The sequence below is a fragment of the Gouania willdenowi genome, unplaced genomic scaffold (genome assembly GCF_900634775.1).
Source record: "Gouania willdenowi unplaced genomic scaffold, fGouWil2.1 scaffold_89_arrow_ctg1, whole genome shotgun sequence".
NCBI lineage: Eukaryota > Metazoa > Chordata > Actinopteri > Blenniiformes > Gobiesocidae > Gouania > Gouania willdenowi.
In genome coordinates, this window is record NW_021145254.1 from 25,578 (window position 1) to 42,334 (window position 16,757).

The window sequence follows — 16,757 nt, forward strand, 5'->3', positions numbered from 1 at the left end:
AGCATTATTGGTCCTCACCATGCAGCATCATTGGTCTTCACCATGCAGCATCATTGGTCCTCACCGTGCAGCATCATTGTTCCTCACCATGCAGCATCACAGCAGTAGTAGTGTGAACTTACTACATAGAATAGGTGTGATTACTAATATAACTCATATAAAATTATCAGTATGATATCTAATGTAATATCACAGTATAATACACATTTGAAACACACCTTGTCATGTTTTCATGACTCATCATGGTCTGTTGATGCTCCATCATATGAAACCAGTCTTGTGACATCACTGCTCCCTGTGCTCCTACAGTAGGTCACTTACACTCTAACCAAATTACATGATTAGTATAATAACTTGTATAATACAGTAATAGCCTATAATACTTATAGTATTACGTATAGTTCCTCGTTTAGTCTAGTAAAATTTATTTTCATCATTGTTGGCCTATTTTAAACTTATGTGTTTTCAATCTCACAGAGTGTTTTTAACTTACCTTTCCCTCTGCTATGATCATAATTAGCTGAGTTTATACATGATATTTACAGAGTAACACAAAGCTTAAAACACTCAATCCATAAGTTTCCTTTATGTTTAAGATTGCTGTTTAGCCCCATATGACCCACAGCAATCTTGAAATTAGTAGTTTTAGACTCAAAACAAGCAATATTGTCTTTTTTTCAAGCTGTAATATTTAGATCAATTTTCTTAAAATCAGAAATATTCACTTATTTTTGGCCTATTTAGACCTGATTATTGTAAATAAGAAAAATTAGCTTAGTAAATAAAACCTGAAATAGGAACAGCTATTCCAAAAACAAGCACATTTCACTTAAATATGATAATATTTACATGAAAATAATGCTTAAAATCAGAATTTAATGAAAGACAATTTACCCTAAAATAAGAGTTAAAAAACAAAACAAACATTTGAGACATATCTTTCTACACTTTTATTGTGCAAAAATCACAATGTCAAGACCACAAACCAGAGCAATAACCAATAGCCCCACACGACTGTAGTTTAACATCATTGAACAGGAGCCACATTTTAAAAGGAGGGACTTAATGCTGCTGAACTACTTAAACTAAAACTGATGTTTAAACTGTCTTAATCATGAAACTTTCTCCATTCAGCCATAGATTTTTTGTAGGAAGTAGTCATGTCCTTCTCATGGATGGCATCTAACAAAACCTCTGTCTGTAGCACAGACAGGAGGGTAGCAATGCACTTGGGATATGTGAGGTGAAAGGTGTAATAACAGCCAAGAAGATACATCACGCTTTCACTGAGGTCTTCTTTGGGGAAAGTCAGCAGAGGAACTGTTCCAATGACCAGGATGCAGTTTGTCTCACAGACAATCACCACAGGGCTGACCAAGGGTCTTGATTGAAGGTAAGTGTTGGGGTCCTCTGCTGACTAAAACAAACAATTCATTAAATCTTCACCCAAATATATAAGTTTGAACAAAGTACATGATAATAGAAACACTCCTTAACAACTGTGACACACACAAAGACGGAACTGCATCGCCCTCGTCCGACAGAGCAGTGATCGAATCCGAACCGAGCCCGATAGGCATTAAGATATTTCTAGATAAGTTCTAAATAATTGTCCGAGCCCGACCGAATCCGTTGGGTTCCGACAGGTCCCGTCGGACTTCGGTCGGGTTGCAACACTCTAATATATACACAGGTGCTCGTCCTATAATTAGAATATCATGAAAAAGTCACTTCTGTTATTCAACTTAAACTGTGAAACTAATATATGATAGACTCATTACCTGCAAAGTGAGATATGTATAGCCTTTATTTGTTATAATTTTGATTATTATGGCTCAGCTGGTAAAAACCCCAAATTAAAAATCTCATAAAATTTGAATATTTTGAAAATGGACTGTAAGCCATAATCATCCAAATTATAAAAATAAAGGCTTGACATTATGTCACTTTGCATGTTGAGTCTATATCACATATTAGTTTCACATTTTAAGTTGAATTACAGAAATAAATGAACACTTTCATGATATTCTAATTATATGTGTGTGTGTGTGTGTGTGTGTGTGTGTGTGTGTGTGTGTGTGTGTGTGTGTGTGTGTGTGTGTGTGTGTGTGTGTGTGTGTGTGTGCGTGTGCGTGTGCGTGTGTGTGTGTGTGTGTATATATGTATATTAACCTTACCTTCAAAATGTGAATCAAAGCATCACTTGGGTGTCCCAACCTCTTCAGCAGAGCTACATGCGAAGGGAACATCTGAGGCAGTACTTTCAGGACAGCAAGTGCATTCTTTACTGTTTAAACAATAATAATATATCATAATAATTTTAGGTCTTTGTGTATGTGGGTAACAGCAAATAAATCATCCTTACCTTGGTCCTGCAGTGGTGGTCCTATGATTTTTTTGAACACCCCATAAAACTGTGCCTGGTTAAAACATCTCAGCCAACGTTTCTTCAGCTCCATTGTGAAGAAGGGGTTTCCTTTATCAAGGATTCGCTGGAGTTCATCGATGATCTAACAGTAGAGATTTAAATTAAGAGGCCTTCGTTCAAGTGAAATATACAAGTTAAGTGAGAAAAAAATACTTCCATGGCCAAGTTCTTTAAAACATGGATAAGCCTGCAGTATCTTCATAGGCCTGTCCTGTTCCTTCATCACATCAGAGTCAATGAAAGCTCGTCTAGATTGGAACTCCAATTCCAGCAGCTGGGATACATCTTCCTTGTTGGGTTTGTTCTTAGTTTTGTACAAATCCTGCAGAGTTTTATAGTGTCTCGCTTGGCTCTGTGGGCTCTCTGGGAACACAAACAAAAATGATATCAAAAGAAAAGCAATACACCAACTATTTATAACACTGTGTTGACAACATGATATACAAATGAAAATATTACTTAAGCATTTAGTAAATGTAAAAGTAAAGTCAAATTCTAACCTATAGCACTAAAGAGATCCACCTCTTGGGAAGTACTTGTAGAAGGAGTTGACTTCTCTAGGATCACAGTGGAGGAAGACGACGAGGCGACTGATGAAGCAGCTGAAGAGACTGAAGCAGGGGAGGAGAAAGGTTCATCACTCTCTTCAGTGCACGTCGCCTGGATGCTCTGGAATTTTAGGCTTCTAGGTCCTTTTCTTGATGGGGTTGGACCTTGCTTCTTTTTTGGAGTTGTCACATTCTGAACCCTTTTCAACAACTGCTTCTTCACCATTTCCTAAAATAACAAAACAATAAAAACAAACTATTATTACCATTGGTAACAGATTAAATAATTCCTCAACAAAATGAGAGACTTACCCATTCAGGTGTATTGGACGTAGACTTGTCTCACAGCATTGGGTAGTATTCTACTAGACGCTTAGCCATGGCAGTCAGTTCATGGGAGCCTGGGTACTTAAAATCATCCTCGGACGCTCTTTTCATAGCAATCATGCCTGTTACTGTATTCCTAATGAGTCTACAGCGCAAGTCTTTTGGCATGGTGTAGTCTTCGTCTTGTCCAGCACGCTGCTTTTCAAAGTAAGCACTTCTTGCTAGTTCTAGTTCTGTGTCAGTGTATATGACATACTCTGGACTAATGAGCCGAAGCTTTTTAGTGGCGCCAGAACAATCTTTGTGTTTAGGTTTTGGAGAATTGAAGGGTGTTGGAGAGCTGATGTTGCTGTCAGAGGAGGAGGAAAACAAAGGCGTAGATGGGCTGTCTATAACAGAAGTGTCAAGAGCGGGGCGATCCAATTTCTGACTCTGCAACATAAACACAACAGACATTTGGCCTCACTTCTAACAGTTAGGGGCAAAACTCTTATACAAACAATAAATACAGCTCACCTCCATATCCACATGAACAAGTTGCCAAATGTGTCTTCTTCTTAAAAAGTTTTCTGACCCAGGAAACAGGTCTCGCAAATCCTCCTTAGTGAGGCTGGGCAACATGGCCATCTTCACACCAGCAGCTAATAAAAAACAAATATTTGAATAAATATGGCAGTTATTAAAGTTTAAACTAAATATTCCAATCAGCTGTATAAGTGTGCATTACCTCTGTTGATTGAAAAAGCAAAAATCTGTATACCTGTAGCACACTGACTGAATTAATATTACTGACAAAACCATAAAAAAGAAAGAAATACCAGTACCACAAATAAAATGAGTGACAAGTAACAAATTTCAAGGTTAAACACAAATCAATCAAAAGTTGAAGTAGTCTCTCAACACATGCGAAGCGTTAGCTAGTTAGCATTTAGCATGTTGCTATAAAAGATAATACACAAATTTTACCTCTTAATACTGAAGCTGATATACTGTCCATCTCTGGATATGTTTCGCTCGCCCCATCTTCATCCATGTTGGAGCTATAGGGGAGTGGTGGCCTAGTGATTAAGGACGCTGTGCTTGTAATCGGAGGGTTACCGGTTCAAGCCTCACCTGGGCCATCACTGTGGGATGTTGAGCAATTCCCATAACCCCGAATTGCTCCCCAAGCGCTGCAAAAATGGCTGCCCACTGCATCTTCAGGGATGGGTTAAATGCAGAGGACAAATTCCATGTATATAATGACATTACATGGCCAATTAAAAGCAAAACCCCCTGATCTTTAATCTTCAAGATGTCCAGCAAACACCAAACTGGAGAGATATAGTATTTTTTTTTTGTTTTGAATATTCACCGCCGAAAAATGGGCTCTAAATTTGCGGCCAATGTCGACGGTCCTGCGTTGCATTGGAAGATGCCAATTCACTGAGCTGAGGGGGGGGTTGTGGTAATGAAAAGTGGCATGGTGCACAGTTTGTTTACGAATGTGATTCCGCTGTAGCTGTGGTGTCTTTGGCACATATTTTCTTCATTCCTCTACCTAATTTGTGGTCTGTCCTTAACCTGACTTAAAATAGTTCTCAAAATCCAAACACATTGTTCCAATAAATGTTTTTTTTTTTTTTTTTTATTTGTTTTTAGAAAAAACAGTAAAAAAAAAAATAATAATAAAAAAAAAAAAACAGCGAGTGAGGTATGTACGTACGTACGGGAGTAACCTTTTTTTTCTTGATTTTTTATTTTATTTTTTATTATTATTATTTTATTTTACTTAATTTATTTTTTTTAGTCTCGATTTTATTTTATTTTTTGCGGGGAAGCCTGCAAGCTCTTCCCACACAAAACACAGGTGGAGACAGGCATCGTGTTTCTGAGTGGCTGGAGGAGGAAAAAGAGTGAAAATGACCGAATGTACATTCCTCTGGAAACCCTTGCTCACGCAGAAAATCCGAAAATTCGGTCATTTTCACTTTTTTTTCTCTCCAGCCATTGCAGTCAGCACAACTTTAACATGAGTGATGGACAGGTAAAGATGATACTTTAGTTCTAGAGGACACAGTCGTCATAAAGCATAGCTTAGAGTCCTGGTTGAATTCATTAGATAAATAAATAAAATCTAATGCATTAATATTATTATTATCCACAGGTATCTGTGAAGTTACCGTAGTATTGTAGTTGTTGTTAATGAATTCAACCAGGACTCTAAGCTATGCTTTATGATGACTGTGTCCTCTAGAACTAAAGTATCATCTTTACCTGTCCATCACTCATGTTAAAGTTGTGCCGACTTCAAATCATTAATATCTTTATATTTTAACTCGATTTCAAAGTAAAAATCAATAAACTGATTAATATCCAGCACTGTGGATGATGTCATTGTGATGAACTCTGACCTAAAACCAGTCTCTGTGTTAAAAAGAACATTCAGAACCCAGATTTGAAAAAAATATTAATGCGGAAAATGGATTAAAAAAAAACCAAACTGAACTGAAAACATATTTCAATAAAATAATAATTCGGAAACCGGATTTAAGAAAAAATTAAAAAAAATTCGAAAACCGGATTTAAAAAATAAATTCATTCAGAAAACTGATGTTTGTTTGCCCTGATTTACTTTATTTGACTAAATTTGAAACATAATTACCTTCATGTTTGTGTTCGATGTGTTAAATTATCCTCTGCTGCTCGATTTATCCTCGTCAAAATAAAAGCACAAGATTATTTTATTCATTTTTGTTGTTTGTTTTGTCCAGGCAAATGTTTTCGAGTTAAAAACCAGAAATCCAGCTTTATTGTGACATAAATAAATGGACGTTTAACTCTTATTGTTCTAGCTGTTGACGACAGACAACTGGAACTTAAAGTGTTCACACAGAGCATCACAGAGCAACAGACGGCAGCGTAGAGCACCAGCGTCTGTCCGGTCAGAGGTCACAAACCACAAGTCACTCATTAGCTCACAGTGATTTTTAATATTTCTGCTCAACAGCCTTAAATCCAACAAATTACAACATAATTGAAGATTTTTATTTTCCATCACTTGAGTTTGGTTAAATTAAGTTTGGTTTAAACTTTAAGGATAAAGATAAAGATTTTGTTTCAACCGTATTTTAATTATTGCATTATTAATTATTCATAATTGCAGATATTTAAAAACAAAGCCATGTTTGTCACAATTTTTAATGAGTTAAAAATATTCATAAATATTAGGTTTGTGTGTTCTAAACCTGCTGCCAACATGTCCAATTATGGAAATATGTGTTTTTAGTGATCTCTGATTTATTTTGATTTTAGTTTATTTTCTGTTGGTTTTAGATTGTCAATGTTGTGTTTAATCAGTTTTTAGATATATTTAATGTGAATATTATTATTACTATTTTATAAAAACAACATAATCAGTCTTATTAAGTAAAACACTTTACATTTAGGGCAGAAATAAATCTACTTTATTTACATTATAAACATTAATTCCCAGTACTGTCCATTTTAACATTAATCTGTTGTGTTTTCCTGCAGATATAGATTTAAGTGAAGTGTCTGGTTGGATCTAATCAGAGAAGCTGTTGAGTCTGAGAAAAATAAAGAATAAAACATTTTAAATTAGCCTGACTGAGTGTGTAAATATATAAATGTAATTAAAGTAAATGTAAGTTATTATATTATTTTAGTATCTATAAGTATTTTATTAACATGTCATTTTGTAGCTACTGGTACATGGATGAATCCATCTTGACAAGCATGTTACATGTGAACGTCTAAATCAGGGGTTTTCAACCACTGGTCTGAGGGCCACTTGTGGTTTAGAGAGTGAGGCTGTGTCTGGTTGGTAACCTTGGTAACATGTATTCACCGGTTGTGCTGATCATACTCTGTTACTCTACAACAAAGCACTCGTCACTTTTTGTCTTGTTTTTTGCAATTAACAATTAAACACTCCAAAACAGTTAAATATTTACATATATACTATAAGAATATTTTTAAATGTCTTACGGTCATTTACATTTTAAATATCACAGCAGAATCTTATTAGTTTTTTCTGTATTTATCAGTGTAGGAAGTGACGTAGTCTCCGTATGTGTTGAAATGATGGTGTTTGTTCCTCCTTTGTTCTGTTGTTCCTCCATCTTTTACTGTGTGACTGAACACAGAGACATCCTCCATCTTTTAGACACAAATAACCTGAGCATCAACTGATGAACATGATAAACAAAAAACATTTAAAGAAAGAAATACTAAAGCTCATCCACATATAGGCTCAGTAATATAAACAATAATAATAAAATAAATACATTTATTCTACTGACAAAGGCAGCTGCTAAAAAGGTAATGCAATCCCTGCATTCATTACTGTTGTCAATATATATATGTATATATGGCAAAATGGATAACTCCAATAGTAGGACAACACTAAGGGAAAGACAACACCACCTGGGGTATGAACTCCCAGGATCCTGGTTAAACAACCCTTATAGATGCTAACACAGGTTCAGAACACCACCAGCAGAACAATGGTTTCTTTAAATAGTTGGACAATTTGATTTAAACACACAATAGAAGTTTCACTGACAGTCACGTGGTCCACTCTGTAAAAAAAGAAAAGAAGGCAGGGAAGGGCTCACTGAGTCAGGAGGAACCTATGTGGGAGGTCTACGTCACCTGTGAAGATGCACACACAGCAAGGCCTTCAACAAAGGGGGGGGGTCTCCACCACTAAGCCCACCAAGGTGATCTCACAACACCTGCAAACATTAAACTAAAGACAAAGATCAAAAAGTTGACCAGGACCAACACTTAAAGTGGACCAGACACACACCACAATAATTATAAAGAGCTATTAGAGGCAAACATTGTCCTCAGTATTAATAACAGAATAAACTCATATTTGATGTATGGTCAGGTAAAAGTAAGAACAGACAATGAACAACATTAACAAAGAGTCAACTTTAAAAAGTACTGTAGAGATAGTGAATCCTGAGATGTAGTGTAGGGAGAGCGTCCAGCCCTAGCACACAGTATTGTTTAATCCATCTACACTGTCAGCAGATGATAGAGCAGCAGTCTAGGAACTACAAGTCACTGAAATATGAATAAACACAATAAGGCCAAAACAGCAGTAACAAGCAGTTAGTCTGTACCAGTGAGACATTTTATATCAGATTATTATTGTTTTTACACAGCGTAGCTTCACTGTTTTTATATCTTTTTAACCAACCTACATCTTTTTATTAAAAATAAATAAATCCAAGGCTCATCACTAATTAGAAATGTAAATAAAAACATTAACAACAAAGTCATGTTAGTGCGCTTAACAAAATATAAAGTCCATAGTAAGAAAGAAAAAACCAAACAAGAAGAAACTTTGAAGCCTATATTTACAATATACAGTCATTTTTAGCAAAGTGTCTTTAATAAGAATCAAATAAACACAAAGAACAAATATTTTATGATCTTTAATATTTCATCTTTCAAATAAAAAGTGTGATTAACAATCTGTAGTTATTCTTATAAATGTTTTGTTTTCTATTGTGATTTTTCACATTTATTTTTTCAAATAAAAAGTACAATGAACAATAGCAGTAATTAATATCATTTCTTCCATCTTTTATATTTTGCATACTTGATAGACGTCATAGGAGGGATAAAAGCAAGTTTAAAAAATATTGAATATGATTAACACTAGCATGCCCAAGGTTTTCTTACTCCTGTTGCCCTGCCCAGAGGCCGCCAAATGACACTCATTTGCAACTCAGTGGGCCACCTCTCTTATGTAAATAAAGCCTTTCGATCGGAATGTGCAGCTGGGCAGTGACAAACTTTGGGGGTTGGTGTAAATGATGGCCAGTGTTGAGAAACCAGTTTCTCCCAGGTAGATGTTTGTTAATCCAAATAACATTATATGGAATTATTGGATAAGAATGGCCAAATTAATATGAGCCATGTGTGTTGTGATCAATTAATAAACCACAATAAATAAAATTAGAAAAAGAAAAACAGTATTAACAGTATTCACTATTTACCTTTATTGTTTTTGAAAAGTGCTTATAAATAAAATGTATTGTTGCTATTTATGGTAAAGCGAGATTTCCGAGTGTGAAAAGGACTGTTTGAGTTCTCACTTTAAAAAGGTAAATTCACGAGGTCCACCATTCACTAACCAGGTCCATGATTATTTTATTAAGCTATTATTTTACAAATTTGAAGAAAGTTCACAAGATGCACAAAGAATCAATGCTTCAACAGGGAAAAACAATCTAAATCTCTGTTTACACGATCAGTTATGCTGACATTATCCCTCTTAACCTTTGACCCAATGCGGAAGTACGAAGCCGGACAAGTTTGGTATCAAGTTCTGGGTGGCATGTGACCTTAAATCCAAGTATGTGTGCAAAATCATCCCATATCTTGGCAAAGACCCCAGTCGTCCACCTGGGGAGAGATTGTCTGAAAATGTGGTGATGAAGCTTATGGAACCGTTTATGGAAGAAGGAAGAACTGTTACAACCGACAATTTTTTCACTTCATTGTCACTAGCACGTCGACTGCACAGCCGAAAGACCACCCTCCTTGGCACAGTCAATAAGATTCGCCGGGAGCTTCCAGATTCAGCTAAAAAGAATTTGGCCTGTGAGGAATTCAGCACACAAGTGTTTTCAACCTCTGGTGCCACACTGACTGTTTATGTGCCCAAACGAAAGAAGACTGTCTGCCTCCTCAGTAGCATGCACAGCGTGGTGGAGACTGAGGCTACTCGGAAAAAAAAGCCGAACACAGTCACCAACTACAACAGCATGAAATGCGGTGTGGATGTCATGGACCAGATGGTTCGAAAGTACACTGTGCGTTCAGGAACACGGCGTTGGCCAGTCGCTGTGTTTTACAACATGATTGACATTGCAGCGCTGAACGCACATGTGCTTTATCAGGCATGCACTGGGGTCAAGGAGAGAAGGGTGGACTTCTTGCTGGAGCTTGCAAATGAGCTTGCCCAGTCTCATATGGCAGCCAAGGAGGTGAATGAGCAAAACCTTCAGCAACAACCACCCACACCCGATGTGGGGAAAAGGGCATTGTGCCAGGTGAAGTGTTGCTGCAGGAAAAACCATGCCACCAAGCGTTGTATGTATTGTGACAAGTTTGCATGTGGCAAATGCATAAAGGAGGTGTGGCAGTGCCAGAATTGTTCACAAAATCTCTATTAAATAAATTTCACCAAGAATGCAGCAAACAAACTGTTGCCGTCTCACTATTACTACTTACTACTTTCTGTTGCAAAAGTTGAAATATAAGTTGCAACCTCTATGTAGCTGCTGTATGGGAAACACAAAGGAGAATACAAAAGGTCTTTGTGTCCTGAAACCAACCCAGCCACCCCCCCACCCTAGCTGAGGGGCCTCAGTAACATAACAATGGTCACAAGCTGAGTTGTTCACACCCGCCATCTGACACCAGCTTGGACTTTATAGGTATAGGTGTCAAATGACACCACTCTGGTCATGCTAGTGTTAAAACTACAATTAAACTTATTTCTGTTAAATATTCTTTTATTTACATTACATAACATTTATATAATATATGCATCACCTTTGTAAATCTGTTTCAACATTTGTAAAAGTGTTTTTCTGTTTATTTTTTTAGATAATTATGCACATTTGTAATTTGTTGTAGCATTGCATTGTATGAAATGTGTGTGTTTATTGATGGATGATGGACAGAATGCTGGATCACTACCTACTGCTGTTTTCAGGAGGTCTTGGTAGCTTTTCTTCTCCTGCAGCTCAGCTTGTGATGTCCATGCTGAACTAGCAACAAGTTCAGGCTGCTGCCACGCAGCAAACTCATTCTGATCACTTTTAATAAGAGGGCTGTTCCTCTGATACCACACATTTACAGCTTTTTAATCACATACTATGATACATTCTGAAGCCAAACTGGTGATAGCTCAACAACTTGTGTTTTTAATCAACTTATCAAGTCTCCCCGTGACCCTGAAAAAGGAAGAAGTGGGTCAGAAAATGGATGGATTATCAAGTCTATGAACAAAGCCTTTTTCTCTAATGTATGAAAGCTGATGAAGCAATGATACTGGTCTGTAGTTAGAGCTGCTTTTATTAACACTCTAATACATGGAACACTTTCACTGTTTGATTATTTATTACAAATAAAACACTTTGGAATGATTTATTGGAGACACACGACTTATTTTACTATATATTCTATATTAATTCATGAAAAGTTCATTTCAAAGCAATATGTTGACATTTCATGATGTATTTTTAACAATGTGAACTATTTATTTTTAATCTACAGAATGAACAAACAATGAATATAAAGTTTTATTGACATTTTTGGAATTCATCTGTGTTTCTTGGCTCAACAATCTCCTTAGTGAGGTCGTATCCAACATTCACCAAATACCTGTTAAATTTAGGATTAATATCTGTTATTCTTTCACTACATCATTACTCTTTATTAAATGATTTGCATAATCTGCCGTTCTTTTTGATGATTACATCAGTCCATGTTTTTTAATGTTACACTTATTCTGTTTTAAGTTTTCAGGTTATTATATAGAAAGTGTGTATTCGTACGGTTGCCGTACGGACAAATCCAGGTGCTACTGGAACGTTTACCAAAGTACTTAGGGTTAGGTTATAACTCTATATCACAACAATTCTTAGGGTTAGGTTTAGTCTTAGTCACATGACCTAAACTAGCCAATGAGGGGTGCTGCGTACAGACAGAATGTCAGTATATTGATACAAACTGTACAGATAGCCACTGCCTAATATATATTATATTATTTTAAAGTTGTCATGTTTACTCATTGGTTTTTATATCACGTATGCTTATCTTCTGCTTCTTTAGGTTTATAAAGCTTTTATTCCGGACATTTATCTTAGTGTATACAGTCTCTAAGGCCTCAGTAATCCAAAGCTTGTTCTAAAGCTTCTGCTTCCTGCTCTTTGTTTAAAGGACAGTTTTTCTCATGTAGCATCACTAATGTGGACATAAAGACATCATAGACATTGTTTGGATGATCACATTGATAGATCTAAGCCCAGCTCTGGTTTGTAACTGGAAGCTGTTCACTGATATCACTTCTAAATAATCCTCCATCTACTTTCCAATCAGCTGAATGTGTCCAGATGTTAATGATGGATGTGTCAGTGTCTAATGTGACTCTGCTTGGCTTTAGAATGACTAAGAACAGGCCACAGCTGTACATTGGATGTATAACATCACAAGTCTTTATGTGTCTGTTTGGATTCATAATATTAATAATGAAGTCACTCCAAACACTTTGTATTTTATTGAATCATCAGAGTTATGAAACATGTCAGCTAATGTGTTCTTCAGTGTGTCAATGCACCACCCTGGTGTTCTGTATATACAACTTTATATTATATTCATTTACACACTTAGACATGTGATTAATCTGGACACACCTCCACTCTGACTACATACAGGGAGACTCCGCCCCCTTTTAATCAGTGCTGTTCATTGGGAATAATTCATATCCTTCTAGAACCAAAACAGGAACTCTTTCACTGTCTCAGATGTTGATACAACACTAAATTTAAATAAAAAGCCTTATTAATGTAGAAGCAATCTCAAACTAAAGAATTCTGCACTTGTTTGACTCATTTTATCAGAATTTGTCAGAAAGACATGACTGGATGTGAAAGCAGCGGTTACTAAAAAAAGTCTATTTTTAAACTCCTTCAGCTTCACTAAACACTCAGTTTTCAGAGGAACCTTCACTTCCTGTTCTTAGATCCATCCAGTGGATGTTCTTCTCATGGGAACCATGTGTGTTTGATGGAGGATTATGTGCTATCCAATGAAAAGCTCTCCCTCTCTCTGACATGTTTCTCTGTTCAAAGAAATCCAGCACAGACAATAACACGTCTTTATTTAAAGGAACAAAGCTTCACTGAACATTTGATATCATTACATTTACATTGATTCAAACTTTATGTCAGAAGGAAGATTTAAGAAGAACTTTAGGATTTATCATGGTTACATAGAACATTGTAAGTTCTAAAGAAAGGCTGGACAGGCTAAAGAACAGATTAAAGAACATTTCAGAGTTAGAATAAATCTATGAGCTGTAATCACAGAGTTGATAGAAATGTAAATATGGTGATAAAATGGGAGTGTTTGGACACTTTGGGCTCCCCTTCCCCTGATATTCATTCAGCACACTGCATGATCCATTCACAGGCTTTAGGCAGGGTTTCCCTGTCAGGAACCATTTCATCACATTCACTTCAACTGTAGAAAAACATACTTTATATAAAACACATCACATCTAAAATCAAGAAAATACTATTATGTGATGTATTAGATACTCATTTAAAACTCATTACAAATATGAATCCTTTATAAACACAGAGAAAAGAAACAGATTCAAAGGTACATGATGAAGATGGTCTGTATTAACACAGCATGTATATTCATCTACAAGTTAGGATCTGATTATTACATCTATTAGAATGTTAGTCACATTCTCTACATTCTATAAAAAAACTACTAATGATTATTATGTACAGTATACAAACACATGATGAACATCTCAGACTGTCTTTCATATAGAATGTGTGTCCAACTCGAGGCCTGGGGGCCAAATCCGGCCCTTTAGAGCATCTAATTCAGCCTGCAGGAGAAAGTAAAAATGAAAAAAACATAAATTATTGAGTAAATTAAAAATTATTTCAGTTGTAGATATCACAACTCCTCTAAAAACACAAAATTTTGAGTAAACTTCACAATATTTGTAGAGCTCACTATTTTCCCATGCTGATATGATGGGAGTTATTTTTAAACTCAAATTGTTGCAGGAACTCTCAATTTTTGAAAGTTATACACATTTTCCTAAATTATTTTACAACATTTCAAAAAATTAAAGTCACTCATAAACTAGGGCTGGTTTTCCTATAATCTGCAGCCCTTTGGACCCCAAACTGGTCTGTATTTGAACCCTCAACTAAAATGAGTTTGACAGCCCTGATATAGAATCTGTCATTAGTGTATAATAATAATAATAATGTGAATCATTCTTCATATACATCATGTATGAATACAGAAGCTATAGAATGTATATCCTGTATAGAAAGTGAACAAAGGGAAACTTCTTCCTGCTTCCTTTCCAACTGATCATTGTATTGATCTTTTCTTTCAGACCACACCTTCAAAGATCAACAACTTCCTGAACTGTTGGTGTCCATTTTCCAGCTGACAGCAGGTTTATGTTGGAATCCTGTGCAGCCTGATCTCTGGGTTCTTCAGTCCAACACTGGAACCAGAAGGTGTCGTCACCATCCGTGTGTCGCTGGGATCTGAAGATGATTCCTGCTCCATGTCTCCATCCACACAGAGATGTGAGTGGAGAACAGATGAAGTGCTGAAGGTCTTCCCACACTCATCACATCTGAAAACATTCTTCTCATGAACTCGTTGGTGGAGATTAAGGTTAGATTTCCTCTTGTAAGATTTTCCACATGTGTCACATTTATGAGGTCTTTCTGATGAGTGGCTGAGTTGGTGATATTTTAACTGTTGATATGTTGTAAAAACTTTGTCACACTGGTCACAGGGACACACTTCATGTCCAGTGTGAGATCTCAGGTGTTCAGTGAGGGTTTGTTTGTGTTTATATATTTTCCCACAGTGGTCACAGTGATACAACTCTGTTCTGGAGTGAGTCTGCATGTGCAGAGTTAAATGTGATCTTCGTGTGAAAGTCTTTCCACACTGTTCACATCTGTGAGCTTTGATTCCACGATGAATGAGGACATGTCGACTGAGGGATCCAGATTGACTAAAAGTCTTTCCACATTCATCACATTCAAACTTTTTAACTCCAGTATGAACGACTTTGTGTCTTATTAAGTTAGATTTTTGGTTAAAAGCTTTTCCACACTGGTCACAGTTAAATGGCTTTTCTCCAGAATGGATTCTTTGATGTTCAGTGAGGTGTGATTTCCAGGTAAAGGCCTTCCCACACTGGTCACATGTATGTTTAGCTTTAACTCCAGCTTGGCTCTGCTGTTGAACTCTTTGCTCTGAAGTTTTTCTCTTAGATTTGTTTCTTTGTTGTGGCTGAGCTTCATGGTCCTGAGAACGTTGAGGTGTCACTTTGTTCTGGCTTCCAGAGTCCTGTAGAACAGTTAGAGATTAAACACAGAGAAGGAACCAAACAAACATTTGTGAATCAGTTGTTAAACCTCCAGCCCTAAACCAGCTCAATGTGGAAAAATGAATATTGGCGCGTTAGCGCCCCCTACAGAGTGAAGAGAATTTAATATGAGACAAATGTCCTATTGTAACACACTTTTCATAGGGTGTTTCACTGACAGGGTTCAAAGTTGCTGCAGATCATCTAGAGAAGTGGGACACCAAAAGAGATCCATGGATTTTTGTTAACTTTTATGGTGTTTGTAGGGCGGAGCCGTGAATCTTGGCATAATGTTTTTTCCCTTTTTTTTGAATACACATAATGGCTCCAAAAAACATACATTACAGAAAAATACACCAAACAAAATAACATAGATTTGTGAAAAAAAAACAAAAAAAAAACACATTTATCATGCACATGTCTCATAAAATTAAACCAGGGAAATTGCACACGCTTTAAATAAATGATCTTTTTATGAATGTAGAAAATGAGAAACTTCCTTTACTTCTTTTATCAATTAATTAAGTTAAATCTAATTTTAAATCATATTTAATTTGCAGAATACCATACCAGATACTTGTTAAGCTTATTTTCTACAATGCTTGTCCAGCTTGAAAGAACATGGATGGAACACAAGTAAGACGTGAGATCACCTCAGCTTTTAAAAGTTTATTCAGTTTTGTTGTAGGTTTTGTAGCAGGTTGAAAACCTTAAAGAAAAGGATGAAAAAGAGAAAAAGGAAGAATGAGCTCTAATCAAATGTTTTTAAAAGAATGAACCACCTGAGCTTTTCCTATTTTAAATACTTTATTTATTAAATTAATTAATTTTCTGCTATTTAATATTTAATGTTTTTAAATCAACCTACAATGTTTAACTATTTCTATTTGTAAAATTAAATCATGTGCTTTGCTGTACAAATTTTATCCATTTTAATTAAAGTTTAACTTTTTAACAGTGTATTTTACCCATAAACTTATTATATTAATTTTAGTATTTATGTAAACTTATTTATCTGAAACTCTTAACCAATATTTATTATTCTTAACATATCTGTGATTTTATTCTTCATTGTTTTAACCTAAATTACACTATGAAATCACTATATATATATATTATATCAATTGGATCAAATAGTACCTTAATGTATTTTGACTAAGATGTCACTAAACAAACAAACTGGTAAAGCCAAACACTGTAGCTGTAGAGTTAACTTACATTTGGGTCAAAATACATATAAACATGGAATCAGCCTGTGTACTTTAACATGACCTAT

General features: G+C 35.8%; 2 protein-coding genes and 1 long non-coding RNA gene across 3 annotated transcripts; all 3 read right to left on the bottom strand.

The window, feature by feature from the left end:
- Positions 1-937: 937 nt before the first annotated feature.
- LOC114461058 (uncharacterized) lies at positions 938-2,208 on the bottom strand. Its single transcript, XR_003673786.1, has 2 exons — positions 2,178-2,208; positions 938-1,417 (listed from the first exon to the last, which is right to left on the bottom strand). It is a non-coding gene; the product is annotated as an uncharacterized LOC114461058 (long non-coding RNA).
- A 48-nt stretch (positions 2,209-2,256) lies between these two features.
- Positions 2,257-3,202, bottom strand: LOC114461056 (uncharacterized). The gene is made up of 3 exons (XM_028442907.1): positions 2,929-3,202; positions 2,586-2,791; positions 2,257-2,510 (listed from the first exon to the last, which is right to left on the bottom strand). The coding sequence occupies exons 1-3, from the start codon at positions 3,200-3,202 to the stop codon at positions 2,310-2,312; spliced, it is 681 nt and encodes a 226-aa protein (XP_028298708.1). The 3' UTR covers positions 2,257-2,309.
- Positions 3,087-4,357, bottom strand: LOC114461057 (uncharacterized). The gene is made up of 4 exons (XM_028442908.1): positions 4,270-4,357; positions 3,820-3,944; positions 3,289-3,735; positions 3,087-3,205 (listed from the first exon to the last, which is right to left on the bottom strand). Exons 1-3 carry the CDS (start codon positions 4,334-4,336, stop codon positions 3,319-3,321), a joined length of 609 nt encoding a protein of 202 aa, XP_028298709.1. The 5' UTR covers positions 4,337-4,357; the 3' UTR covers positions 3,087-3,205; positions 3,289-3,318.
- Positions 4,358-16,757: the final 12,400 nt, after the last annotated feature.

What these genes read in the sequence shown, in the direction of transcription:
- LOC114461057 (XM_028442908.1), bottom strand. Translation starts at nt 4,336, where the DNA reads ATGGATGAAGATGGGGCGAGCGAAACATATCCAGAGATGGACAGTATA. An exon ending in ATCAGCTTCAGTATTAAGAG is followed by an intron (nt 3,945 to 4,269) that starts GTAAAATTTGTG and finishes GTTTTTTATTAG; the next exon opens with CTGCTGGTGTGAAGATGGCC. An exon ending in TTGTTCATGTGGATATGGAG is followed by an intron (nt 3,736 to 3,819) that starts GTGAGCTGTATT and finishes TTTATGTTGCAG; the next exon opens with AGTCAGAAATTGGATCGCCC.
- LOC114461056 (XM_028442907.1), bottom strand. Translation starts at nt 3,202, where the DNA reads ATGGTGAAGAAGCAGTTGTTGAAAAGGGTTCAGAATGTGACAACTCCA. An exon ending in GGATCTCTTTAGTGCTATAG is followed by an intron (nt 2,792 to 2,928) that starts GTTAGAATTTGA and finishes TTGTGTTCCCAG; the next exon opens with AGAGCCCACAGAGCCAAGCG. An exon ending in GTTTTAAAGAACTTGGCCAT is followed by an intron (nt 2,511 to 2,585) that starts GGAAGTATTTTT and finishes CTCTACTGTTAG; the next exon opens with ATCATCGATGAACTCCAGCG.